The sequence below is a fragment of the Podarcis muralis genome, chromosome 18 (genome assembly GCF_964188315.1).
Source record: "Podarcis muralis chromosome 18, rPodMur119.hap1.1, whole genome shotgun sequence".
NCBI classification, from domain to species: domain Eukaryota; kingdom Metazoa; phylum Chordata; class Lepidosauria; order Squamata; family Lacertidae; genus Podarcis; species Podarcis muralis.
In genome coordinates this window covers 9003884-9031177 of record NC_135672.1, presented here as the reverse complement: position 1 = coordinate 9031177, position 27294 = coordinate 9003884, and the positions used below count along the sequence as shown (strand labels likewise).

The window sequence follows — 27294 nt, the reverse complement described above, 5'->3', positions numbered from 1 at the left end:
TTTTTATTTTTATTGTATTATATTATATTATATAAGATTATATTAATTCTATTATTGCCGTAAGAGAATCAGGGTCAGAGAGGGGAATAAAGGGAAATGACCTTACCCATATCAAATATCAAATATATAGTATTCTGCTTTAATATCCTACAAGAATATAAACTGTACCTTGGACTTCAAGAAACGTATCCTCTGAATGTGCCGTTTACTAAGAATGTATCTTTTTTTCGTATCTTTCTCATTTGACTTCAAGAATATATCTAAATGTATCTTTGGTCTAAATGGTGAATCTTTTTCCTAAATGTATCCTTATCTAAATGTACTCCCCCCCCCCACTCCCATTGGCTAGAGAATGTACCTTAATGTAACAATCACCTGTTTCAAATGTGCTACTGGATTACTTGAACACTAAAATACAATAACCTATTAAACATTTAAAGCTTCCCTAAACAAGGCTGCCTTCAGATGTCTTCAAAAAGTCTGGTAGTTGTTTTTCTCTTTGACATCTGGTGGGAGGGCGTTCCACAGGGTGGGTGCCACCACCGAGAAGGCCCTCTGCCTGGTTCCCTGGAACCTCGCTTCTCACAATGAGGGAACCGCCAGAAGGCCCTTGGAGCTGGACCTCAGTGTCCGGGCAGAATGATGGGGGTGGAGACGCTCCTTCAGGTATACTGGACCGAGGGTGTTTAGGGCTTTCAAGGTCAGCACCAACACTTTGAATTGTGCTCGGAAATGTACTGGGAGTCAATGCAGATCTCTCAGGACCGGTGTTATGTGGTCTCGGCGGCCGCTCCCACTCACCAGTCTAGCTGCCGCATTCTGGATTAGTTGTAGTTTCCAGGTCACCTTCAAAAGTAGCCCCACATAGAGCGCATTGCGGTAGTCCAAGCGGGAGATAACCAGAGCATGCACCACTCTGTCAAGACAGTTTGCGGGCAGGGAGGGTCTCATCCTGCGTACCAGATAGAGCTGATAAACAGTGGGGTGGCAAAATGCAACTCGACGCTGCCTATGGAACCAAGCAGGGTTGAGCTGCATTGCGATGCGTCCCCGGCGATCAGCCAGGCTCTCCCCACCCGCCCCGCCCCTGGGGGGACCCCGCCTTGGCTCATGAGCAGCAGCACATCTTCGAGCGCAGCCACACACACACAGACACACACACTGAGGGGGGTGACATTCGGCACGACTCCCAAGCCTACCCCAAGCCATTGTACTTGTCACCTGCACTTGTAACCTGAGGTCCTTCTCTATGTCCCCCATCGTAGTTTTGGAGGGTGGCAACAAGAGAAAGGGCCTTTTCTGCGGTGGCTCCCCGATTGTGGAATAGTCTCCCCAGAGGTTCGTCTTGGCACCATCATTACATGTCTCTTTACTGAGGCCTTTGGCCATTAAATAATCTATGGCCTGTGAAAGTAGGGCGGGGGGGGGGGGAGAGGATTGTTTATTACTATGAGCTATTTTACTATTAGACTGTATGATATTCACTATTGCTATCCAGTTATTCCCAGACACCATCCTGGCTCCCAGGCATCACCAGTGGCCGACAGGCAGGTGCAAACTGCGCCCGGCTAATTTCAAATACTGGCATGAAGCTTCCGCCCACAAATCAGTGTTGCAAAATGCACAGTGACAACCAACTCAGGACTCTTTGTCAGCCACAAGAGAACACTTTTAATATAGACATCGACTTCATACAAGACATGTGGTTTTGGTTTGACTCATGGTCTAGTTGTAGATTTTCCAAGGAAAAAAACCTTAAAAAAAACACAACTTTTCATAAATTCACAGAAGTGAATCAGCATGACTTGCTTTCTTCAGAGGGTCTTTCCGAAGAGTTTCTCTAACCAGGGAAAGGGTGGGGAACAAGACTTGATAGCCACCCGCCACTGGCGTTTATTTACCAAAGACATAGTGTAATGCGACGCCACTACATAGAACCAGATTGTGCATGTTTCAATTCAAAAACAAAATCCCAGGACAGTAAAATGGGGGAAAAAACAAATCTTATTTTAAAAAAGGAACTAAAATTACTCCAAAAAGCAACTGAGTTGTCTTACCATTTTCACAAATTTTTTAAAAAATCCCAACAAGAAAGTACAATCCCCAAGCGCTCTCCCTTCGTATTTAAAAAGGCCCCTGCCAAAAAACAAAACTTAGGCATTCCTGTCAATCCGCACGTCTATCTCCCTGCCACGAAGCTGGATCCCGTTCATCATACGGCAGGCTCTTTCGGCGACTTCCGGGGATTCAAATCGGACCACGCCGCACCCTTTGGATTTGCCGTTCTCCATTTTGATGTCTGCATACATGACGTGGCCTGTGGGAGAAGAAGACTCGCTTTAGCCCAGGTCTGTGCTCCTTGCCCAAACTGCATTCCTTATCAGTTTATAGCTCCGCCTTATCCATTTCTGCACCATGTTATTTTGATACCGGCTCTCGTAGGAACGCCTTGGTTTCAAGTCTGAGAGTTGGGCTGGAAGTCTGGAGCAGCAGAGAGATGCTGGCACGTAGGCCACTCTGCCTTTTATTAGGTAAAGGTACAGGGGCCCCTGACCATTAGGTCCTGTCGTGGCCGACTCCGGGGTTGCGGTGCTCATCTCACTTTGCTGGCCGAGGGAGCCGGCGTCCAGCTTCTGGGTCATGTGGCCAGCATGACTAAGCCGCTTCTGGTGAACCAGAGCAGTGCACAGAAATGCCATTTGCCTTCCCGCCGGAGTGGTACCTATTTATCTATTTGCACTTTTATGTGCTAGGTTGGCAGGAGCAGGGACCGAACAACGGGAGCTCACCCCGCCATTGCGGGGATTCAAACCAACGACCTTCTGATCGGCAAGCCCTAGGCTCTGTGGTTTAACCCACAGCGCCACCCGCGTCCCTTCTGCCTTTTATTAGTGGTACCCAAATGATTTCCTCAAAGGCTCAAGCTGTAAAACTGCAAACCTGAAGCTCAGTGTCATAGCATCTAATGTCTCAGGTTTGATCTCCAGGTAGGGCTCAGAAAGACTTCATGCCTCCAAACCCCAGAGAGCCACTGCCAGTCGTTGAAGACCGGGGATTCCCAAACTTGGGTCTCTAGCTGTTTCTGAACTACAATTCCCAACAGGCCCGACCACGGATTCTGCTAGCTACGGATCAGGGGTGTTGTAGTCTCAATGACAGCTGGAGACCCAAGTTTGAGAAACCCTGATGTAGACAATATTGAGGCGGGTGGACCCTGTGCAAGGCAGCTTCCTATGTGGACAAACTTAATCAGCAACCCCCATGCAGAGTGAAGTTTTTAGCAAAGGTCTAACCCATGGGTAGGCAAACTAAGGCCCGGGGGCCGGATCCGGCCCAATCGCCTTCTAAATCCGGCCCGCGGACGGTCTGGGAATCAGCGTGCTTTTACATGAATGCAATGTGTCTTTTTATTTAAAATGCATCTCTGGGTTATTTGTGGGGCATAGGAATTCGTTCATCCCCCCCCCCAAATAGCCCCCCACAAGGTGTGAGGGACAGTGGACCAGCCCCCTGCTGAAAAAGTTTGCTGACCCCTGGTGTAACCCTTCGCCCCCTTGAAATGAGAGCGCCAAGCCTTCAATGATGGGGGAAGGAAGTGGCAAATCCCTCTGGCCCAATCAATGCTGGATCATACATTAGTCAGGAGGAGATCTACCCTCACTCAGGTGCATCAGGCAACAATCCTGGCCCCAGACGGCCCCTCCTGGCCCCCAGGTGCCTTCTCCCAACAACAGAACAGGCATCGCTACGGGGTTAAGCCTGACCAGTGTATCTTTCCCACCTGCTCCATCAGAAGAGCCAGCCAAAAGGAAGAGGACTGTCCATCTCCCGGCTGACTGGATGCGTTTCCTGATTTATTAAGTTCAAAATGCACAAAGGATCTCTTCTCAGAGGACAATGCATCTGCCACGCAGCCTGCTCTGGGAATTCAGAAGGGAGGAACTGGAGGGGTCTCCCTCCCACTTGGGAGAGGGGGGCATGCCTGATCTAATCCTGCCTAACAGAGCAACATGGGACGGACAACCCAGCCCACCCAATGATCCTCTCCCCCCCCCCGCAAGAGAATACACATAGCTCTCCCGTGTCCTTTGGGAATTTCCGGGTCGCTCCTGAATTGAGCTACTCACCACACTCATTGAACTTGTCTTTCAGCATTTTCCACGTGAAATCAAAAGGAAGCTAGGAAAAGAGAGAAAAAGGAGGAGTCAGAATCATCACCATTTAGAAGACATCTGAAGGCAGCCCCGTTTAGGGAAGCTTTTAAGAGTTTGATGTATTGCAGTATTTTAATATTTTTTTTGGAAGCCGCCCAGAGTGGCTGGGGAAGCCCAGCCAGATGGGCGGGGTATAAATAATAAATTATTATTATTATTATCATCATCATCATCACAGGGGCCCCCAACCACCACCCATGGGGGGGGGGGGGGAGCACACCACCCACCAGAAGTCAGGCACCTCCCCCTTGCTAGGAAACTCAAAATGCTTTCCTGCCACGATGCAGAAACTTTCCGCCCAAGACCTGTGCTACATCCAGCCACACAACCTATTCAGGTTTGAGCCTATGAAAACTTCCCAGCATGTTCAGTTCTGATTTCTCACAAGGGGACGGGGTGGGATGTGGGGTACTGGGCAGAGGGAGGAAAATCTACTTGGAGCACCAGCCCAAAGCCATCTTTCCCCCACTCACATTTCTCACAAAAATCTGGCAAGCCTTCCTGGCTACACCGGCGGCAGCGGCAGGTCCTCCGGTCCCGAGGGCGCCGGCGAAGCTTCCGGCGGCAAAGTTCCCCCGGTCCATCTCCATCGTCCTATCGAAGGTGCTCCCCATGGCGAGCCCCATCCTGTCTAGCCCTGCCCCCATGCCCTGCCCCATGGCGGGCCCCATCCTGTCCATGTTGGTGGCGGCAGCCCCCATGCGGTCAAGACCCATCCTGTCCATGTTGCTGGCCGCGATGCGGTCAAGACCTATCCTGTCGATGGAGGCCGCCCCGAGGCGGTCCAGCCCCGCGGGCATCCTGTCCATCACGGGGCCCATCCCTGCGGGCCCCATCCCCGCAGGGACCATGCGGTCCATGCCCAGGCCCATCCTTTCTATGCCAGAGCTCATGCGGTCCACGCCGGCGCCCATGCGGTCCATGGTTGTGCCGACGCGGTCCATGGCGGAGCCCATGCGGTCCATGCCGAACCCTAGCCCTGTGCCCATCCTCTCCATCCCCGTCCCCATGCGGTCCATCCCAGAGCCCATGCGGTCCATGTTGGACGCCAAGTGGTCTATCCCCAGGGGAGCCATCCGGTCCACACCGGAGCCCATGCGGTCCAGCACCAGCCCCATCCTGTCCATCTCGGAGCCCACTCTTTCTATGCCATGCCCCATGCCCGAGGGGAGCCTATCAATGCCCGTGGCCATGCGGTCGAGGCCGGGGGCCATGCGGTCAATCGTGGGGATGCTGGCCCCGCCTCCGCCGCCACCTGCGAAAGAGAAAGCGGAAAGGAGACACATCAGCAAGGGAAAGGCAGGAGCAAGCCCTCTAGAAAGGGGCAACTCAAGAGACAGACCCAAGCACAAATATTGGCGTTAATTGCATTAACAGGTTCACCCACAGCCGCTTCTCCCAGCAGATTACGGACTCTGAGGTTTGCCTCCTTCCAGGCCCGCAGCCCCGTTCTTTAAATTTTCTATTTTACCATTTAGAATATTCATTTTAACAACCTTAAAGGTATCTGTGACTTTCCTTCTCCTACTATCAAGTGTACACAATCCCCGTGTATTCAATCAACATTTTCCAATCTTCTTTAAACACATTCTTCTTGTTCTCTTATTCTATATGTTAGGTCCGCAAGCTGAGCATATTCCATCAGTTTAAGTTGCCATTCTTCTTTAGATGGGACCTCGCTTGTTTTCCATTTTTCATCATCATCATCAAACCTTTATTGGCATCACTTACAAACGTTCTGAATAAATAGGCCAATGCGATCTCATCGCCATTTCAACAGCACAGTCATTTCCCAAAGGGAAGAAGAGGCAAGCAATCTATTTCACCTCTGTTTTGGGGCTAACAAAACACACGCCACAGTAGTGGCATACACAAATACCCTTTTTTGACACCTGGGGATTTCCGTCTGAATTATCCCCAGCAAAAAGGACTCCGCTGCCCCATTTCTCTGCCAGGCTCCACACACTGGTGTGCTCTATCGCAAGCTCACGTTTTTGAACGAAACTTCAGAATACGGTGGGGTGTGCACTGTGGAGGGTGGCTGGGCAGGGAACTGACCTGGTTATCCTAATCACCGTCTCCTTTCTCTTTGGTTGTCAGGCGAGTAAAGACAAGAAGAAGAAAACGCTCTTTTTAAAGTAGAGGGGGGGAGATGGCGGTGGCTGCTTTGCCAAGCACACACAAGACCCAAGCCTAAGAAGGGTTTGGGGAGACACAGAGCGGGCCACACTTACCCAGCCCCCTGTCCAGGGTGTCCCCAAAGCTACGAGGCATCCCCATTTCGTTCCTCGGGAAGTCTCTTTCAAACCCGCCTCCGATCGCACGGTCCATTTCTGGAAACGAAGAGCAGTTTTTAGTCCTCTGCCAGGAGAGCGGAAAACACAAAGCCAACAGGCAAATGTAAACGAAGCTTTTCCAGTCTATACCGACTGGCAGTGGCTTCCCAGAGCTTCAGGCAAAGGACATTTTCATCCCTTACTAGAGAAAGTAGGGATTGTTATTGCCATTGTGATAGGAATTTTGAGGTCTTAGATATATGGCAATGTTCATAACCGCACGTACATAGATCAGCACAGGAAGACCGAGCTGAAGCCATTTTGATTCCTAAACTGAGCAAATGTTTTCTCTGCAAGGTCAAAGTGGAGAAGCCTCCCCATTGTCTTTTCCTTCACAAATCCTGTCTTAAGGGTATGTCTGTGTTTGAACAGGGTGTGAGCCTGTGACCTGGCCCAGGAACTAAGTATTTATCACTACAAAAGAATGGCCAGGCTCCCCAGGCAATCCAATCAAGTAACCTGCCAGACAGGAGATAAACAAGGACAAGAGAAAAACAACATTTAAATTTCTGTTTTAGACCGCCTTTTCTGTGATGTAGGTATGATATAACTGGGGGGGGGGTCTTAGATTAGACCGTATGATGTTTCTGGGGGTGGTCTTGATCTACAGGGTGGCAATTTCAAAAGTCTTTATAAGGCCTTGCACACTATTTTTCTGGGTCCTCCTCCTTTCCTGTGTGTGAGGGAAGCACCCTGTCGCAACAGATGAATACCCATAGGGAAATTCATCTTGCGGAACGACTCAAAAAACGGAAAACCCTTTCGTCTAGCGAGTTTTTCGTCTTGCGGGCCACCACTGTAAAGATCAGGCTTACTAGCTGCTTTGCTTCTCAATATTCTCTGGCTTGCCTCTGTTATTCTCTCCTACCAATAGGGAACCTATGTAAGGACTCTATATGGGCTCTTGGATACCCCATAAGGGAAAAGGGCATTCTGCACCCGCTGGAGTGCAGAAACTCAATGTCCAGGAATAACATGAGTCACAGCCCATCAGTATTGGAGGGCCGCCCCCAAAAGGTCCCTCATATCCCTGTCAAGACTAAGTGAGGGAGAGACGATCAGAATCAAAGGTTTAAAGAACCTCAGAATCAATACTCTGAAAATCTGGTGGGTTTCAGCACCGTTCTCCTTCTTCCCAAGCCCTATTAAGCGCAAAGCAGTTTATGAAGATTAGCAATCTTTTGTCTCACCGCTCATCCTGCCCAGGTTCATCCCAGAAGGGAAACGGCCCAGGTTCTCCATTCCGCTGAAAGGCCCTTCCATCCCTGAATAACAACAAGAAAAGCAACAATGAGCAAGTTCCCAATCCCTCCTGCCTTGCCAGCTAACCCATCTGTGGGATTTGAGAGGGAACCAGGCTCAGATTTCAAGAGCTCCAATGGCACCTTTATTTTCAGACATTAGCGGTATGTAAGGCTTGGGACGCGGGTGGCGCTGTGGGTTAAACCACAGAGCCTAGGGCTTGCCGATCAGAAGGTCGGCGGTTTGAATCTCCGCGACAGGGTGAGCTCCTGTTGCTCGGTCCCTGCTCCTGCCAACCTAGCAGTTTGAAAGCACGTCAAAGTGCAAGTAGATAAATAAGTACCACTCCGGTGGGAAGGTAAACGGCGTTTCCGTCGCTGCTCTGGTTCGCCAGAAGCGGCTTAGTCCTGCTGGCCACATGACCCGGAAGCTATACGCCGGCTCCCTCAGCCAATAAAGCGAGATGAACGCCGCAACCCCAGAGTCGGTCACGACTGGACCTAATGGTCAGGGGTCCCTTTACCTAAGGCTTGGGACTTTTGAGCTTTCCATCAGGTCAAGCCAACCACTGTCTGACCTACTCTGGAAATGCAGCGTATGAACACATTAAATAAAAGTGTTGCAGAGATGGCCTGGGAATATGCATGGCAGAGGAACCAGGACGCCACTGCAATCCTGCCCCCGTACACCAGTTCCGGCCCCCGTTCCCCTACTTACCTCCCATTTTGTTCATTCCAAAGCCCAAGCCTTCTATGCCCATTCCTAAAAGAGAACAGACAAGACGAGTGGAAATAATAATAATAATAATAATAATAATAATAATAATAATAATAATTTATTATATATACCCCGCCCATCTGGCTGAGTTAAAAACTTCCCTGAACAGGGCTCCCTTCAGATGTCTTTTGAAGATAGGACAGCTGCTTATTTCCTTCACATCTGAAGGGAGGGTGTTCCACGGGGCGGGCGCCACCTCCGAGAAGGCCCTCTGTTTGGTTCCCTGTAACCTCACTTCTCGCAGGGAGGGAACCGCCAGAAGGCCCACGAAGCTGGACATCAGTGTTCAGACTGCATGATGGGGGTGGAGACTCTCCTTCAGGTCTACTGGGCCGAGGCCGTTTAGGCCTTTCAAGGTCAGCACCAACACGTTGAATTGTGCTCGGAAACGTACTGGGAGCCAATGCAGATCTTTCAGGACCAGTGTTATGTGGTCCCGGCGGCCACTCCCAGTCCCCGGTCTAGCTGCTGCATTCTGGATTAATTGCAGTTTCTGGGTCACCTTCAAAGGTAGCCCCACGTAGAGCGCATTGCAGTAGTCCAAGCGGGAGATAACTAGAGCATGCACCACTCTGGCCAGACAGTCTGCGGGCAGGGAGGGTCTCAGCCTGCGTACCAGGTGGAGCTGGTAGACAGCCGCCCTGGACACAGAATTAAATTAGAACCTATGACAGCGTTATGATTTGGAGGACTGATCCACCTGAGCTGGTATTGTCTGCCATGGTGGGCAGCAGCTTCCTAAGGATCCAGACACAAGAGAACAGTCTTTCCCTGCTGCACAATCCTTTCACTGGAGGTATAGGCCAAAAGCCTTCTTCCCTAGTCTAGCATCCCATTTCTCGCTGATTATTCTTGGAAAGAGGACATGAGGATTGACAGTCGCTGGGGCAACCCAGTCAGATGAGCGGGGGTAAAAATAATAAAATTACTGTTATTAGCGTTATCAGTGGCTGGGATTCAGGGGCAGACTGCCTCTTGCTCCTGCAGGCTGAATACAGTCACTATGCCAAGCAGTCACAGATAACTGTTCTCCACAATGCGTTGGGTCTCCCTTCCCTTTTTATGGGAAGGGCCACTGCAGCTCCCGTGGGCATGGATTATCTAAGTGCTGTGTGAAGGAAATCAAAATCATTTCCAGCGTGTTACCGGACAGCAGGGACACAGATGGTTGCTTGCTCTCGATTTAGGCCGAGGCACCCTCTTTACTCCTGAGAGATAAAACTTATTTGGGACAAACAAGGCGGAGCCGACAGTTCGCAAAAAAGAGACAGAGCTTTCGGCTCCGTCAGCCTTCTGCCATATCAGATGATGCTGGACAGCTCCCTTTGTCCCTTTACACTGGCTGTACTGGCTAGGTCTGGTAGGAGCTGAGAGTCTAAACACACCTAAAGGCCAGCTTCCCCCTATATCTGCCATATATCTTTAAAGCCCTAAACGGCCTTGGTCCAGTATACCTGAAGGAGCGTCTCCACCCCCATTGTTCTGCCCGGACACTGAGATCCAGTGCTGAGGGCCTTCTAGCGGTTCCCTCACTGCGAGAAGTGAGGTTACAGGGAACCAGACAGAGGGCCTTCTCGGTGGTGGTGCCCTCCCTGTGGAACGCCCTCCCACCAGATGTCAAAGAGAACAACAACTACCAGACTTTTAGAAGACATCTTAAGGCAGCCCTGTTTAGGGAAGCTTTTAATGTTTAATGGGTTATTGTATTTTAGTGTTCTGTTGGAAGCCGCCCAGAGTGGCTGGGGAAACCCAGCCAGATAGGCGGGGTATACATAATAAATTATTATTATTATTAGAGCAGATTTAGCCGAATATGGTGCTCTTCAGACGCTGCTGGATTATCGTCCAAAACCACTTTGAAGCCCATATCGTGATATCGGTTTCATCATCTTTGACCTGGCAATAGACCACGAAACATGATGCGTGTGTGTTGCAAAAATCACAACGTGGGAAAAGCCATGAAGCCAGCCAATGGCTCTACACAGCTCCACCCTTATTTCAGACATTGCGATGTATCGGTGTATCGCGATGTTTAGCTGGCGATATATCACGAAGTTTGAAAAGCAGCTCCGCCCTTGTTTCAGACACCGGGATAGACCAGCACAGAAATCATGAGATCCAGAAACATGGCAGAACGCTAGGGGAGACTGCAAAGGAAAGAGCCCGGCCCCTGTTCCTCGCTCACCTCCGGGTCCCAGGTTGCCCATGCCCAAACCCTTGTTCAAATGGTTTGCATCAATAGGTATTCCTCCTGGCCCCAGTCCCATGCCAATGCCTCCGAGTCCATCTGCAAAAGAAGAGAGGTTCAAAAACCAGCCATCAGTATCAGTGTGCATTCACCCCCTCGCTGGAAAGAGAAGCCAGGCTAGCTCCCTCCTTGTTGCCCTTCCGTCGGCAACCGGAAACCTTGTTCCAATGGGCTTTTGGTAAATGAAACGGCTGGTGCCGTGCTGTTTTTCTTGTAACTACTGGTGTGCTTTAAACAGTTTTTATACATATATATAGCTTTAGTTCTCCTTCATGGATCACTTCCTTGACGTGGCGAAGGGGCTTGAATAACTCAGAGAAGCGATGAAGAAGAAGAAGAAGAAGAAGAAGAAGAAGAAGAAGAAGAAGAGGAGGAGGAGGAGGAGGAGGAGGAGGAGGAGGAGGAGGAGGAGTAGTTTGGATGTGATACCCCACTTTATTACCACCCTAAGGAGTCTCAAAGCGGCTAACATTCTCCTTTCCCTTCCTCCACCACAACAAACACACTGTGAGGTGAGTGAGGCTGAGAGACTTCAGAGAAGTGTGACTGGCCCAAAGTCACCCAGCAGCTGCATGTGGAGGAGTGGGGAAGCGAACACGGTTTACCAGATTGCGAGACTACGGCTCTTAACCACTACACCACACTGGCTCTCCATGAGCTATGCCATGCAGGGCCACCCAAGATGGACAGGTCATAGCCGTGAGTTTAGACTAGACGTGATCCACCTGGAGAAGGAACTGGCAAAACGCTCCAGTATTTTGCCAAGAAAACTCCATGGACATAAAAAAGGAGCAGCTTTGAGAAGTGAGAGTTTCCAAGGCATGCTCTGGTTCATGGGGTCATGGAGAGTCGAACACGACTAAGACGACTAAACAACATAGCTTTAGTTGGTTTTTTATTCGTTTTTCCACATTTTAAGTCAGTTTAAAGCCATTGCAGGATATGCGTATGTGGGGTTTTCGCTGAGCTCATGGCAGAAGCTCCTATGTACACCGTGCCAGAAATGGAGGGGAGAGATTAGGAATCTGGAACAGGACTGGGAGGCAGCAAGGAGGAAGACTCAAGGAAAAGAGTGGTGGGGGGGCAGAAAGAGAGAGATGCAGGAAGATACGGTCTGCAAGTTAATTAAAGGACAGCCCCCCAGGGCTCCCCCGACCATACCTCAAGTCTCCACAGGGTGCCACGGCACACTGGTTGACAACCAATGTCGCATACTAATTTTAAAGTGCCCAGACAGCACAGCCCACTGACCATGAGAATTTAACTTTTTGCGGTGGAACATAGCAGGAGAGCAAGCAAATCTCCCCAATGACAAGAACACACTCTTCCACAGGGGAGGTGTGCGAGCTACTTCCCATGTGGAGTAACACAACCAATTCTTAGAATCATAGAGTTGGAATAGACTACAAGGGCCATGGAGTCCAACCCCCTGCCAAGCAGGAAACACCATCAGAGCACTCCTGACATATGGTTGTCAAGCCTCTGCTTAAAGACCTCCAAAGAAGGAGACTCCACCACACTCCTTGGCAGCAAATTCCACTGTCAAACAGCTCTTACTGTCAGGAAGTTCTTCCTAATGTTTAGGTGGAATCTTCTTTCTTGTAGTTTGGATCCATTGCTCCGTGTCCGCTTCTCTGGAGCAGCAGAAAACAACCTTTCTCCCTCCTCTATATGACATCCTTTTATATATTTGAACATGGCTATCCTATCACCCCTTAACCTCCTCTTCTCCAGGCTAAACATGCCCAGCTCCCTTAGCCGTTCCTCATAAGGCATCGTTTCCAGGCCTTTGACCATTTTGGTTGCCCTCCTCTGGACACGTTCCAGTTTGTCAGTGTCCTTCTTGAACTGTGGTGCCCAGAACTGGACACAGTACTCCACACAGTACTCTTGTGTAACCTTTTCTGGACATACTTACGAGGAAGCTGCTGGGGCCGCTCCGGAGGGAAGAAGTCCCCTTTCGGCAAGGCTCGCTCGTCCTGAAATATCAGATGCAAAGATCAATACAAAGCCGAACGCAGCAGATGCTTGACTGTAGCATTCGATTTTGTACACAACTGTGGGACGCCCTCCCACCAAATGGAAACCATAAACAGGCTTTTGAAGGCGGCGCTGCATAGCGAAGCTTTTAATGCACGGGTAGGCAAACTAAGGCCCGGGGGCCGGATCCAGCCCAATCGCCTTCTAAATCCGGCCCACGGACGGTCCAGTAATCGGCGTGTTTTTACGTGAACAGAATGTGTCCTTTTATTTAAAATGGATCTCTGGGTTATTTGTGGGGCATAGGAATTCGGTCACCCCCCCAAAAAAATATACCACATTTTTTGCTCTGTAAGAGTCACTTTTTCCCTTCTAAAAAGTAAGGGGAAATGTGTGTGCGTCTTATGGAGCGAATGCAGGCTGCGCAGCTATGCCAGAAGCCAGAACAGCAAGAGGGATTGCTGCTTTCACTGCGCAGCGATCCCTCTTGCTGTTCCGGCTTCTGAGATTCAGAATGTTTTTTTTCTTGTTTTCCTCCTCCAAAAACTAGGTGCGTTTTGGGGTCTGGTGCGTCTTATAGAGCGAAAGATATGGTAGCTCCCCCCCCCAAAGGGACAGTGCAACAGCCCCCTACTGAAATAGTTTGCTGACCCCTGCTTTAATGTTTGATCTTTTTCTATTTTGGTGGATTGTAGAGCTGGGCGCCACACATTGTCCAAAACCCATTTGTGAAGCCCGTACTGTGATATCGGTTTCCCAATTTTTGACCTGGCAATATACTGCGAATCGTGGGGTGTGCGCGCATGTGCGTGCTAAACACAAATCACGACGCACCAAAAACAACAACAACGTGAAGCCAATGCCTCTAACAAGTTCCATCCTTATTTCAGACATTGTTATGTATCAATATATTGCGATGCTTATAAGGGACGCGGGTGGCGCTGTGGGTAAAAGCCTCAGCGCCTAGGGCTTGCCGATCGAAAGGTCGGCGGTTCGAATCCCCGCGGCGGGGTGCGCTCCCGCTGCTCGGTCCCAGCGCCTGCCAACCTAGCAGTTTGAAAGCACCCCCAGGTGCAAGTAGATAAATAGGGACCGCTTACCAGCGGGAAGGTAAACGACGTTTCCGTGTGCGGCTCTGGCTCGCCAGATGCAGCGATGTCATGCTGGCCACGTGACCCGGAAGTGTCTCCGGACAGCGCTGGCCCCTGGCCTCTTAAGTGAGATGGGCGCACAACCCCAGAGTCTGTCAAGACTGGCCCATATGGGCAGGGGTACCTTTACCTTTTATTGCGATGCTTAGCTGGTGAAATATTGCAATGTTGAAAGCCAGTATCACCCAGCCCTAGCTGGAAGCTGCTGAGAGTGTCTGGGGCGTATACATTATATGCACGGCATATAAACATTATTGTTATTCTACTTACCATCTTCACATGCATCGGTCTGTCAAACAGCAGCTGCCCATTGAACATGGCTGTGATTTGGGTCAAGGAGCGTACGTCGTGGATTAGCCTGAAAAAGCCCCAAAGAGATGGCCCCTGCAAGCACCTGACAGCTTTTTGTTTAGTCTGACCAGATCCACCTCCTTCTCCAACCGGCAGCTGCCAAAGCGTGACACTCGAACCACGAGTCTATCGGCAGAGGCCATCAACCTTTTGGGGCCCATGGGCATATTCAGAGCGCTGAGGTTCTCTAGGCGCTTTTCTCCGACATTCCCCGCCCCCATCTACACTGTTCCAGGTCTGGGTCAAAGTCAGAGCCGCTGGAATCAAAATGAATGCTCTTGAATTTGCATGACGGGGCTCCCAAAAAACCACCATCAAATTAAAGCTTACACCAGAAGATTGCACTGTTTTTTAAGAAAGAAAAATACAGACTGATGCATGTCTGCACCATTAAAGTTCCAATTTTATGGAAGTGCCTTCAGGCTGAATTCAGACAGGTGCCCGGTGGAGACTTTTTAATTTTCAGCAGATGTTTCAAGCCTTTCTGGTTAATTTTAAGTTTCTCTTTAGTGACACCACAGCGCACAGCTTAGAAACGATGGTGTTAAGGGGCACGTAGAAATAAATAAACGGAACCACCAGTAATCACTGAAGACATCTATGGACACAGAAGTGACCCTTGATTTGTTGGGTGATTTTGAGAGCACCTCTTGGAAAAAAATAATGGGTATCTGTGTCTCATGTCATGTTTTTGCACCACAACAATAATCTGATTATGATTGTTCAGAAAACAGAGGCATAGAATGGTGGGGTGGTGTAAAGACTGAAAAAATATGAATTTTTTTAAAAAATCAGCTTTACAATGTACACACCTAACTCTTCCTCAGTACTTCGGCCACAGGTGGAGGGTCACATGGCAAAATCCTGAACCAAGTTTAAAAAGATTCCCTGCATGTAGAAAGCTAGCATGCCGGCGGAGGTTCTAGCCGAGAGATGGAGAACTTGTGGCCTGCCAGGTATTATCAAATTTCAACTCTCATCAGCCTCTAGGGGTCAGGGATGATGGAAGGGTACATCTGGAGGGTTACAGATTCCCCTACCCCATAGCTAACCTCGGCTTCTCATTGACATTAGTTTTTTTCTACAGAGATTGTGAGGTCCCCCCCCCATGCACAACAACAGTGAACAGTGTGAGCCTCAAACAGCCAGTCCAAAAACAGATTCCCACCTCAAATGCTGTTTGTATGAACTAGTCCTTAGATCAGGGCTTCCCAAACCCGTGTCCCCAGCTGTTTCTGGACTACAACTCCCATCATCCCTAGCTAGCAGGACCAGTGGTCAAGAATGATGGGAGCTGTAGTCCAAAAACAGCTGGGGATCCAAGTTTGAAAAACCCAGCTTGGTTAAGGTTGGGACACAGAGTTGAACCACCAGCACTTCCAACAAAAAGCCCATAGAGTATTCCCTGGGTGTACGTGCAGGAATTCTGCAACTTGTGCCCTCCTCGGCTATCACCCTTCCCAACCCCAGGCTCAGAGAAAGATACAAATGGCCTGAACAGCTTCAATAGCCTGCTCAAAAGTCACTGTGCCGATGCCCCGGCTCTTCCCGTCTTTGTCTTCCAGGATGTCTGCCCGGACCACTACGCCAGCCATGCTGAACACCTCCTTCAGCTTCTTCCAGCCCACTTTGTAATCCAGCTGAAGGAGGCGAGGGAGAATGGTTAGTGCTTGTACGAAAATGTATTTTGCAAAGAACAGATTGCATCGGGCGAAAAGGAAATGTAATGTAATGTAACAGCTGCAAATCTTGCAACTCCAATTGAGGTCACAGAAATGCTGAATCCGTTGCCTTGACCGTTTGTCAACTCCCCGTAAAAGTGAGCATCTCTGTCTCTGAGGTAGCGATAGGGGTGGGGGCTGGCTGGTTGTTTTGCCGTGGTTTTCTTGAGCATGGAGACGCTGTGTCCGGAAGGAGTTGGTGAGGACAGAGAAGCTATAATTTATGGACTGCTTCAAAGGAGTTTTAGAAGAAGCAAGAAGACCCTCTCTTGGGCTCAAGGGAGAGGAACACATTGTACAGTGGTACCTCCGGCTGCGAACGGGAGCCGTTCCAGAGGTCCGGCCGCATCCTGAGGAATTTGCAACCGGAGGTGCCATTTCTGTGCATGCGTGTGGTGTGTAGAACACTTCTGCACATGCGGCAAAACCCGGAATTTGCCGCGTTCGCATCCTGAAAGATACGCAAGAAGAGGTGTGCGTATCTAGAGCTACCACTGTATTCGACTCGATATGCATAAATACTACAGCTCGTTAATAGTCGCCATCCTGCAAGCAAAGCGTCATCCTCAGAGTCTTGTGTGTGGCGTCTACTTCATCGCTAGGGCTTCGAGGGTGAAACCGCTGCATCGCTCTGCACGACCCAGAAGAATAGCTAACAAGAACACAGTGCTTAAGCGACAGAAGAGTGACCTTTAAGGTGAAAAGCCAACAAAGCACAGATAGGACTAAGAGTTGTATCTCAGTATCAAGAGCTGGGTTTTCACTATCATTCAGAAATATCTCTGAGCAGAATCAACCACAACACAGCATACAAAAGAAGCTCAGCTGTGTTAAAACCACCCACAAGACCTGTTTCACATAAAGCAGGCATAGGCAAACTCTGGTCCTCCAGATGTTTGGGACTACAATTCCCATCATCCCTGACCCGGTACCGGTCCTGTTAGCTAGGGATGATGGGAATTGTAGTCCCAAACACCTGGAGGGCCAGAGTTTGCCTATGCCTGACATAAAGGAACAGCTCTCAAGCGGCATTTTTACTGCATTAAATTAAGAGCTGACCAAGCTAAAAGCTAACCCGTTAGCCGGAAGAGTCCCCTGGGCACAAAATTAAGACACACCTTCCCACGCCTCACCCTGCCTTTTGTATGGAGTGGACAATGGTGCTTTTGAGAATCAGAAGAGCTCTCTGTTCCCACACTTTGTCGTGGTGATATATTATTGTTAACAAGGGGACCCTGATGTATCCCTTTCCAACATACTCCATTCCTTCCCCCCCGTCAGTCAGAATGCCATTAGGTTTCTCTCTCTCTCTCCCCCTCTGATCTGTTTTCCCTAAAGGCATTTTCTACTTTGCAAAGCCAGGGATCTCAAACAGTGGGTGGTGCTGTTTTGGAGACATAAGGATCCAAACATGAAAAAGGGGGAAAGAAGACGACGACTGGTAGGATTAAATAGTTCGCTTGCTTTTTCCTCTATCCTCCCCATCTCTTCTTTCTTTTAGGGAGGGGTGGGGATTGCCATGCTCCCACATCTCCGTACATCACTTAGCAAATGCTAGGTGCTTTAAAAAAAACAACACCTATCAGTAGGGGTGTGGAGGTTCAGTGCAAGACCTCTAACGACCCTCACCATCACACTGCCTTTTGGGCATGAAGGAAAGCAGGAGGGATAAGAAAATACACTCAAAATATCCACACTCAAAATATCCCGCTTCATACAGGCAAAGGCATGTTAAGATGTTCAGCTGCCCTGACGCCAGTGCTAGAACCTTTCCCAAGCAAATTCAAGATGCAAAAATTTCAAGAAGCTGCGAAACCACCAGGCTCCTTAAGGGACAACACAGATGACACAGTGCACGAGCAAAGGCAAGACAAAGGGGCCACTCACATTGGCCACAAAGACCGTGCTCCCAAGCCTGCCTGCCTGCAGGGCATGAATGATCTCGTTGGGGATGTTTGGGTTATTGAGGATGCTGGGAGGGATGTTGATCATCCCGGGGCCGCCGGGGCCAGGGCCGATCCCCATCCCGCCACCAGATGCAGCCATGGCCTTCTGTACGGCTCTCCTCACATGCTCTCCATCAGGATCCTAGGACAGAAAAAGTGGGGAAAGGTTTAAGAAAGCTCTCATCCTGCAGAGCAGCCGGAAAGCCAACTGTCTAAGAAAGCTAGAGATCAGGGAAGCATTCGCGCTCAACCTTCATGCTGGTGGGATGACTTCCGATGTAGGCAAGAGCAGTGAATCATGTGAGACCTGGAAGGGGAAAGTGATGCAGCCCAGACACAGGTTGCTCAGCCCTGTGGTATAGTGGTTAAGAGCGGTAGTCAAGTAATCTGGGTAACCGGGTTCGCTTCCCCGCTCCTCCACCTGCAGCTGCTGGGTGACCTTGGGCCAGTCACACTTCTTTGAAGTCTCCCAGCCCCACTCACCTCACATAGTGTTTGTTGTGGGGGAGGAAGGGAAAGGAGAATGTTAGCCGCTTTGAGACTCCTTAAAGGGAGTGAAAGGCGGGATATCAAATCCAAACTCTTCTTCTTCTAATCTGGGGAACCGGGTTCGTGTCTCTGCTCCTCCACATGCAGCTGCTGGGTGACCTTGGGCCAGTCACACTTCTCTGAAGTCTCTCAGCCCCACTCACCTCACAGGGTGTTTGTTGTGGGGGAGGAAGGGAAAGGAGATTGTTAGCCGCTTTGAGACTCCTTAAAGGTAAAGGTACCCCTGCCCGTACGGGCCAGTCGTGTCCGACTCTAGGGTTGTGCGCCCATCTCACTCAAGAGGCCGGGGGCCAGCGCTGTCCGGAGACACTTCCGGGTCAAGTGGCCAGCGTGACAAAGCTGCATCTGGCGAGCCAGCGCAGCACACGGAAACACCGTTTACCTTCCCGCTGGTAAGCGGTCCCTATTTATCTACTTGCACCCGGGGGTGCTTTCGAACTGCTAGGTTGGCAGGCGCTGGGACCGAGCAGCGGGAGCGCACCCCGCCACGGGGATTCGAACCACCGACCTTTCGATCGGCAAGCCCTAGGCGCTGAGGCTTTTACCCACAGCGCCACCCGCGTCCCTTAGGATAGACTCCTTAGGGTAGTGATAAAGTGGGATATCAAATCCAAACTCTTCTTCTTCTTCCTTATGAGAACTATCCTGTGGCACTGGAATTCTTTTTGGGGGGAGGGCCCTCCACTACACTGTCTTATGGAAGCGAGCCAGGGCAGGGGGAGAGACAGGCAGCCGCAGCCTCCACAGGCTCACCTCCTTCACTTTCAAGGGCCGGCCGCTGAGGCTGTGCTTGTTGAGAGCCTCCACAGCCTTCTTCATGCTCTCTTCCATCTTGAACTCGACAACACTGCAGGGGGGAAAGGAAAAAAAGAAACCCAGAGAGAATCACAAAGGGCTCCCGGAGGTCACCCATGCCCCATGCTACAACAAGGTGGTTCAATAAGGTGGTCCAGCTACTTACGCACATCCCTTTCGACGTGGAAATTTCATGTCAGGCAGGGAGGAGCAGAGCGCAGAGCAGGAAGGAAAAGGAACAGGTCAGTAAAGAGCCAGATGAGCTTAAGATATTCAAAAAGGATACTTGTTTGTCTTTACAGTCGTTAAGGTCAAGATTTTGCTGTTTTAACAAGCGGCAGAACTATTTGCCTGCATCCTAGACGTTACATGGCTAGGGCTGACGCAAAAGGAGTAATGATATGCAGACAAGACTCCCAACTTCTCTCAGAGACGTCACTCTTCGAGCTCCTACTTGCCTCTAGGACATCCAACCTCTAGCTACTCTACCCCCAAAAGAAATCAGCCTTCAGGGAAGAGTCTGAAACTACCTTCCACTGAACTGAAAAGCAATGGACGCCTGCAACAGCTATCTTCGTTTTTTACATTTAGACACAGACTGCCATGGAGTCCTGACATTTATGCAACCTCTCTCTTCGACACCGAGCTTACAAAGGTCAGCAACGAGAACCACGAGAAACATTTAGGCTAAGGATTTGGACGTTCATGTACCAGTAAAGAAAGTACACAAGGACCCATGCGTAAGTCATACAGCCAAACATCAAAGGAGGGCAGCAGAGGGTTGCTGCTGCATCTAACACGCCCCATGTCCACCTCCACCCCCCACACACACACACCAAGCAGCTTCGGGGCAGCGCCGACGATAAAACCACACACACTAGGCATCCCAAGTTCATTTGGTTCCACGCCGTTAACAGTTACATTATTTATTTTTTTAATCATCATTTTTTTTTGGTCATGTAGTAAAAATCCAGGGAAGAAATTCTCTCGGAGACTTACCCTTGACTTTCCTTCAGCGTCCATTAAGAGCTCCACGTATGTTACCTCACCAACTACAAATGAGATTCCAGACGGTACATAGACCAAGGGAGAAAGCCAAGAAAACAAGGGGGATTTAGAACAATCGTCAACAACCTTATATGGAGCCTTTGCCTTATTAAAAGCCCAGGAACACTCCACATTTGCTAGTCCACCGCAACTTGGCGTGACAGGTGTGTGATACGTATCAAACCAGAGTCGAACACATAGCCTTGATTTCCTCGCGCTAGGTTACCATGGGCCTTTCAGTTTCCCTCAGGCTTTGATGCCCGTTCATCTCTGGGGACCGAGACAAGAGATGGAAACCTCGCATGGGGTATTGTCGCCCTCTTTAGCCAAACCCTCGAAACTAATTACAGTGGTACCTCGCAAGACGAATGCCTCGCAAGACGGAAAACTCGCTAGACGAAAGGGTTTTTGGTTTTTTGAGCTGCTTCGCAAGACGATTTTCCCTATGGGCTTGCTTCGCATGACGGAAACGTCTTGCAAGTTTGCTTCCTTTTTCTTAACACCGTTAATACAGTTGCGACTTGACTTTGAGGAGCAACTCATAGCACGCGGTGTGGTAGCCTTTTTTGAGGTTTTTGAAGACTTTGGTGGTTTTTGAAGCTTTTCCAAAACTTTCCCGACACCGTGCTTCGCAAGACGAAAAAAAATCGCAAGACGACAAAACTCGCGGAACGAATTAATTTCGTCTTGCGAGGCACCACTGTAACGCTTAAGAATATTAAGAAGGGTCCTGCTGGATATAGTCGAGCACCCAGTTCCCAGGGAGGCCAACCAGACAGATGCCTATGGAAGGCACACAAACAGAGCCACTCTCCCCACAATAGTGGAGGCAGCCTTCAGGGTTATCGTACCTGTTGGCAGCCTGATCCTCCGTTAACTTGTCTAATCCTCCTTTAAAGGCACCCAAGTCAGTGGCAATCACTGCCTTTTGCAGGAGGAAATTTAATAGCTTAACCATGTGTGGGGAAGCCCTTTCTTTTGTCTGTCCTGAAATCGTCCCACATTAAGCTTCACTGCATTACTCCTAGTTTTAGTGTTATGAGATAGGGAGAAAATGTTTTCTCTATCCATTTTCTCTGCACAATGCATCATTTTAGATGTTCTATCTTGCCCCCCAACTTGCCTTTTCTCTATATTGGAAAGCCCCTTCCTCATAGGGGAGTTTAGAGTCTATTTAACAGAAGACCAGGTTGGTTTTTTCTACTCCCAAGTTGCCCCTGAAAAAAAATTCAGGATTCTATTTATGCCATATGGCTCCTGTCTGCCCTGCTTCAAAAAGTTGAATTTACAGGCATCTCCTACTTTTCCTCAAAGGAGCTGCAGATAGTGCAAAAGGGTTTGCACTTAAACCTGACTCCTCTCATGCAACTAGTACAACACACTAGCCCTTCCCACTTCCACATTTCCTTCTCCTCAGTGACCAGATGCGAGTTTTACAATGCAGATTTTGCTTTGCGCCTCTTTTCAGCAATCGAAAAACCTGCAATTCTGGTTTCCGCCATTCGCTGCTGCTCCCCAAGTCTGGGTTAAAATAAGCGTCGTGGGGGGCGGAGGCAAATACTACACTTTACGCTAGAAAGCATGTGATCTCCATAAATTATCGGGCTGAACTTCACAGCCCAAAACCCATTCCTCCCAAACACTGTCCTAAGAGAGAGGCTTGAAGCAGGTCCCATCCCACAAGGGGTCTTAAGTCCAGACCACATCACTTTGCCAAAGCTCTTCTGAGTCAACACTGGGTCAGCGTTTGAAAGCAGCCAGGCGACAGTCGCATTTTGCAGCTGGCAAGAGGCCTTTTGCGACTGAATGGAGATGTCCAGGCACCACTTTTGGTACGTTGGATCTCCACCTGCCTGTCCTGGTGAATAATCCAGTTCCCAGGAGCCACATGGCTCCCCAGATTTTTTATCCCGTTGCTCTGTGTACTGATTTAGGTGGAGGAATATCAAGAACACTGGCATAAAGTTAAATAATTTTAAAAAAGGATAACGTACCACACACCTGTAACGTCAAGTTTCACCAACAAGTGATAAAACTGAAATGACTTCACCGAGAGGAGGACACCATTAAAAACATTTCAAAGAGAGGCATCCAAAACACACCAGGTGAGATCTGAACAGACCACAACACTTAAAAGTCTTCTAAACCATACTTACTGGCACCAAAGATGCCTCTGGAGAGTTACTGTTATTAAGGGCTTTATACATCCCACGGCTGTCGAGTGATGGAGCAGCAGTCTGTCACCTCAGTTTAGCTGCTGCTCCTAAACCTGAAGGCCCTGTAATTATTACATACAAAAACCCAGAATGCTAACTGTTTTTAGAGCCGCATTCCTAGTTCTTGGAACTATGGTGACTTGCATCAAGAGTAATTAATTTGGACTGCCTTAAGCAATCGTTTTTGGTGAATGGGGCTGGGGGGGGGGAGCGGCTTTAAGCGATGCCAGATTAATCAACTCTGGGCTGCAGTCACAAAACCCAAGAACGCTCTCGTCTGTACATAACACACTAAGCTATCTGCAGAGAGAACGAAGAGGATTTCTCTTTTTTTCCTCCCGGGGTCACCTGCCAGGATAAGCGGCTGAGCAGAGCAACAAGAGGAAAAGCGGTCCCACGTTAAGATTTTGGCATCCACGCGAGCTGAAGGAAAAGGCTGAAACACACAAGCTCAGCGCAGGGCTTTGCAGTGGGACACATCTATGAACACACACGTTCCTATTCGCCAATATTTCACGCACGGCGTAGATCAGTAACTGTCACGTTCCAAAGCGGCGTTCCATTCTATGTAACGAAACCGTAGCTGGAAGGAGGGACCGGACAGTTAGCCTGTGAATCCACCATCTGTTGAAAGCTACTGAGATCTCTGGGGCTACCAACACGCACCACAATGAGTGCTGACATGTTACGTGTGAATGGTCCACACATCCCTTAACGGGGTTGTGCGTGTAATCCCCACTTGCCTCAAGGGAACCTTCCCTACACTTCCTTAAGGCTCCTAAGCACGTTAGCCATCGTTCTCCACTTTAAGCCACGGGGACCCTAAGCTTCAAAGCACGTGACCCAAATTTATTTCCCAATTTATAATGCGTTTCCAGAGATGCCCTCCAGGAGAATGGATTCCCCCCCCCCTTATTTCCCCCCTAAATATTTGCTCTGTAGCTCATTATTCGGCTGTGAACAGATTATAGTTTGGTTCCAATTGACTTTTTGGATGAAAAATATGACTGTGGGGGGAGTTCTTTATTTGAAACGTGGTGGAATCGCTTCTTTTGGCCAAATTACCCTCGGAACTGTAAATCTTTGTAAGGATTTAGGTTGACAAAGCTATGACCAGCATGGAGGAGCCAATCAAGTCACCCTTTGGCAAGACGAAAAGGGAAAGGCGGGGGGAAGGCAACCCATCCTCCTTTGGAGTTCACTCTTAAACGGTCCTGGATATTCAACAACGAAAGCAAGATTGCATCAACCAGGAGGAAGGCTGCTCTCCTTCTCCTCAGCAGCAAAACATGTCCAGACCCATGAAAGGCTTCAAAAGCATTTCCAGTATTTGAAGGGGAAAAAAAGCTCACACCAGGCCCTGATGATAGAAGTCTCGCCTCTTCCAAGGGACTGCAAAGACTCTCTTTTGCTCTGAAGCCTTCTAGACAATGCCAAACACCTGCACACACAGGACGCATCCTGTGAGGGCATAGCAGCTAGCATGCACCGTCGGGAGAGCCTGTCCTCAAAAAAACCTTGCTTCTTCAACATAGCTACAGCTACCCAGAATCACCTCTGGCACGCTCCCAGCTTCAGGAGGAGGAAAAATTAACGCCACGGGGAAGGGCGCAACGTTGCAGCTCAGGCATGCGCAGAGCTGTTTACCTTTCTCTTTGACTAGATCTTTGAGGTACTGCCACTTCACATCGAAGGGGATGTTGGTAATGAAGGCTCGGTATCTTTTCGAAGGGCTGGCATAGGGCTCAAAGCGACTCCCTCCGCCACGCTTGGCACTTTTCTCCTTCCTTTTCTCGTTCTGGGTTGGCCGCTCGCCTTCACTGCAAAGAAAGAAAAGGGGCCTACAGTTAAGGTATTTTAGAAGTTGCCCAGCTCAAACCCTTCCAGCATTTAGCACCCAAAGCAAAAAAAGAGGGGGAGGGGTATACACACACACACTCAGCATATTAGTACAGTGGTACCTCTGGTTGCGAACGGGATCCGTTCCGGAAGTCCAGCTGGATCCCGAGGTTTTCACAACCTGAGAAGCAGTACACTGCTTCTGTGGATGCACACATGGCAGCAGACTGCTTTTGCGCATGCGGCAAAACACTTCTGAGGTTTGTCGCTTATGCAACCTGAAATTTACATTACCCGAGGTTCTACTGTACAGTGGTGCCCCGCAAGACGAATGCCTCGCAAGACGGAAAACCCGCTAGACGAACGGGTTTTCCGTTTTTGAGTTGCTTCGCAAGACGATTTTCCCTATGGGCTTGCTTCGCAAGACGAAACGGTCTTGCGAATTTTTTTTCGCTCCCCCCCCTTTTTCTAAGCCGCTAATAGCCTTTTAGCAGCTAAGCCGCTAAGCCTTTAATAGCCGCTAAACTGCTAATAGCGCTAATCCGCTTAGCCGCTAATAGAGTTGCTTCGCAAGACGAAAAAACTGCTAGACGAAGAGAATAGCGGAACGGATTCTTTTCGTCTTGCGAGGCATCACTGTATATTTATTAATGTTAGCTGTGAGTCCTGGAAAATGTGCTCCCTGCCTTGCAGGACTTTTCCCACCAGGCCAGGGAGGAGGCTACAAAAGCTGAGGCTGCTGAACAGACTCTTAGACTGAGGTGTTGTTTAATATTAGTAACAGCAGCAAAAACGCCCAATTTTTTCTGGTATCTTCAGTTTTTAAAAGATTTTCCCGAAAATTCTAAGCTACGCAAACATAAAACTCTTTGCAATGTAGCCATGAATCTCATCACTTCCACGTGCTGCTGGAAACTCTGCTGAATAGAATGCGCCTCGGAGCCTCATCAAAGGCTTGAGGTCGTTAATTATTCGTCGGATTTCGAAGGCTCCGCCGGAAGATGGAGCTTTATCAGCTTGGCTGAGTGGACAGCAAGCTCCAGTCAAAAGACAACTGCAAAAAGCTTTTCCCATTTCCTTCCTCCTTGCAGAGAGATATTTGAGGTCAATTTGGGAATAGTCAAAACGGCTTCAGGATTGCTCTCCTGTACTATTTCAGGCACGTGGTTTATATACTTATGTATGTGTTTGCCTTGTACATTTATGAACATACAGTGGTACCTCGGGTTAAGTACTTAATTCGTTCCGGAGGTCCGTACTTAACCTGAAACTGTTCTTAACCTGAAGCACCACTTTAGTTAATGCGGCCTCCTGCTGCTGCCGGAGCACGATTTCTGTTCTTATTCTGAAGCAAAGTTCTTAACCTGAAGCACGATTTCTGGCTTAGTGGAGTGTGTAACCTGAAGCGTATGTAACCCGAGATACCACTGTATTTTATATGTGTGTGTGTGTGTGTGTAAACCTGCATATATATATATATATATATATATATATACACACACACACACACACACACACACACACAAATGTCTCTTTCTATATATATGTGTGTGTGTGTGTGTGTGTGTGTATATATATATATATATATATATATATATATATATATAGACATGTCTCTTTCTATATATATGTGTGCGTGTATATATATATATATATATGTATGTATGTATATACACACGCGCACACACATATAAATGTCTCTTTCTATATATATGTGTGTGTGTGTGTGTGTGTGTGTGTGTGTGTGTATGTATGTATGTATATATATATATATATATATATATATCACAAATCCTGTCTTAAGGGCACATTTAAGATATGAATAGGGTGTGAGCCTGTGACCTGGCCCAGGAACTAAGTATTTATCATTACAAAAGACTATATACATATATATATATATATATATATATATATATATATATATATATATATATACCTCAGAATTCCTATAACCATATTATTTTTTAACGAAAAAACTCAACGACTTCTCTGCTAAGACCTAATCCCTCTTGGCCTCCCCCCCCCAATTTCTCTCCCCTTTTCGTTTCGCGGATTTGGCGGGCGAAACCAAGCCAGGCCTCCCCCTTCCAGGCGGGCTCGACTAGATGTCCCCCGGGACCCCCTTCAGCCGAGTTAATGGCAGAGACGAGAGAATTGGGGGGGAATTTCTCCGTCCCCGGATGTGGCGCGTCCACCCCGTGAGGAAAGGCCAATGCCTCTTTCCCCCCCCCCCCCGCTTTTCTGAGGCGCTCCTCGACCGTCTTCCTCCTCCTCCCCACGTACCTCTTGGGGACGCCCTCCCCGACGCCGTTGCCAGCCCCGTTGGCCGCCGCCATCCCTCCCCCGGCCAAGGCCCCGGCCTCCGCCATCTTGGCGCCGCCTTCCGAAACCGCCGCCGCCACAGCCGCCGCCATTTTCTGCTCCTTCTCGGCCCGTCGCCCGCGCGAACGAGTGCGCATGCCTCGCCCCCGTGACGTCACTCCCTCTCTCTTTTTTTTCCCCCTCCCGCCGCCGCCGCCGCTGCTCCGCCTCAGCCAATAAGTGGCAAAGCCCCGGGGAAACACGCCCCCTCGGTTCATGGTCCTGGCGGGAGCCACGCCCCCTTGACTCTCCTCCCGAAAGCCACGCCCCCTCTCCTCCCTCTCCTCACATTTCTCGAGATAACCACGCCCCTTCTCTTCCTTCCGAGAGCCACGCCCCTTTCCCCTCAGTCCTCGAGAGAGAGCCACGCCCCCTCTCCAGAAACATCTCCCCTCGACTGCTACTTCGCTACTAGGAGCGGGAGGTCAGTAGAGATAAGGAAATGATAGAGCGGACTTCCGGGATGCTCTTCCCGTTGATAAACTTCAATTCCCGTCGTCCTTGAGCGTCGGCCTCCCTCT

The 27294-nt window shown here is 49.3% G+C and overlaps 2 protein-coding genes across 2 annotated transcripts; both read right to left on the bottom strand.

Annotated features, from left to right (window-relative positions):
- Positions 1–1645: 1645 nt before the first annotated feature.
- On the bottom strand, positions 1646–19653 carry LOC114588281 (heterogeneous nuclear ribonucleoprotein M). Its single transcript, XM_028713381.2, has 13 exons — positions 19477–19653; positions 19269–19362; positions 17908–18108; positions 15786–15939; positions 14219–14268; positions 12736–12796; positions 10755–10856; positions 8510–8554; positions 7741–7815; positions 6449–6547; positions 4688–5469; positions 4128–4179; positions 1646–2317 (listed from the first exon to the last, which is right to left on the bottom strand). Exons 1-13 carry the CDS (start codon positions 19503–19505, stop codon positions 2154–2156), a joined length of 1908 nt encoding a protein of 635 aa, XP_028569214.2. The 5' UTR covers positions 19506–19653; the 3' UTR covers positions 1646–2153.
- A 201-nt stretch (positions 19654–19854) lies between these two features.
- Positions 19855–27006, bottom strand: LOC144326066 (uncharacterized). The gene is made up of 3 exons (XM_077921859.1): positions 26696–27006; positions 24221–24393; positions 19855–20362 (listed from the first exon to the last, which is right to left on the bottom strand). The coding sequence occupies exons 1-3, from the start codon at positions 26989–26991 to the stop codon at positions 19998–20000; spliced, it is 834 nt and encodes a 277-aa protein (XP_077777985.1). The 5' UTR covers positions 26992–27006; the 3' UTR covers positions 19855–19997.
- Between the last annotated feature and the right edge of the window lie 288 nt (positions 27007–27294).

Coding starts and splice junctions, on each gene's coding strand:
- LOC114588281 (XM_028713381.2), bottom strand. CDS start 19,505: ATGAAATTTCCACGTCGAAAGGGATGTGC. Junction 19,363..19,476: donor CCACGTCGAAAGGGATGTGC/GTAAGTAGCTGG, acceptor TCCCCCCTGCAG/TGTTGTCGAGTTCAAGATGG. Junction 4,180..4,687: donor GCCAGATTTTTGTGAGAAAT/GTGAGTGGGGGA, acceptor CTCTTTTCCTAG/CTTCCTTTTGATTTCACGTG.
- LOC144326066 (XM_077921859.1), bottom strand. CDS start 26,991: ATGAACCGAGGGGGCGTGTTTCCCCGGGGCTTTGCCACTTATTGGCTG. Junction 24,394..26,695: donor GGGGAGGGCGTCCCCAAGAG/GTACGTGGGGAG, acceptor CTTTCTTTGCAG/TGAAGGCGAGCGGCCAACCC. Junction 20,363..24,220: donor AGATCTAGTCAAAGAGAAAG/GTAAACAGCTCT, acceptor TCTCATTTGTAG/TTGGTGAGGTAACATACGTG.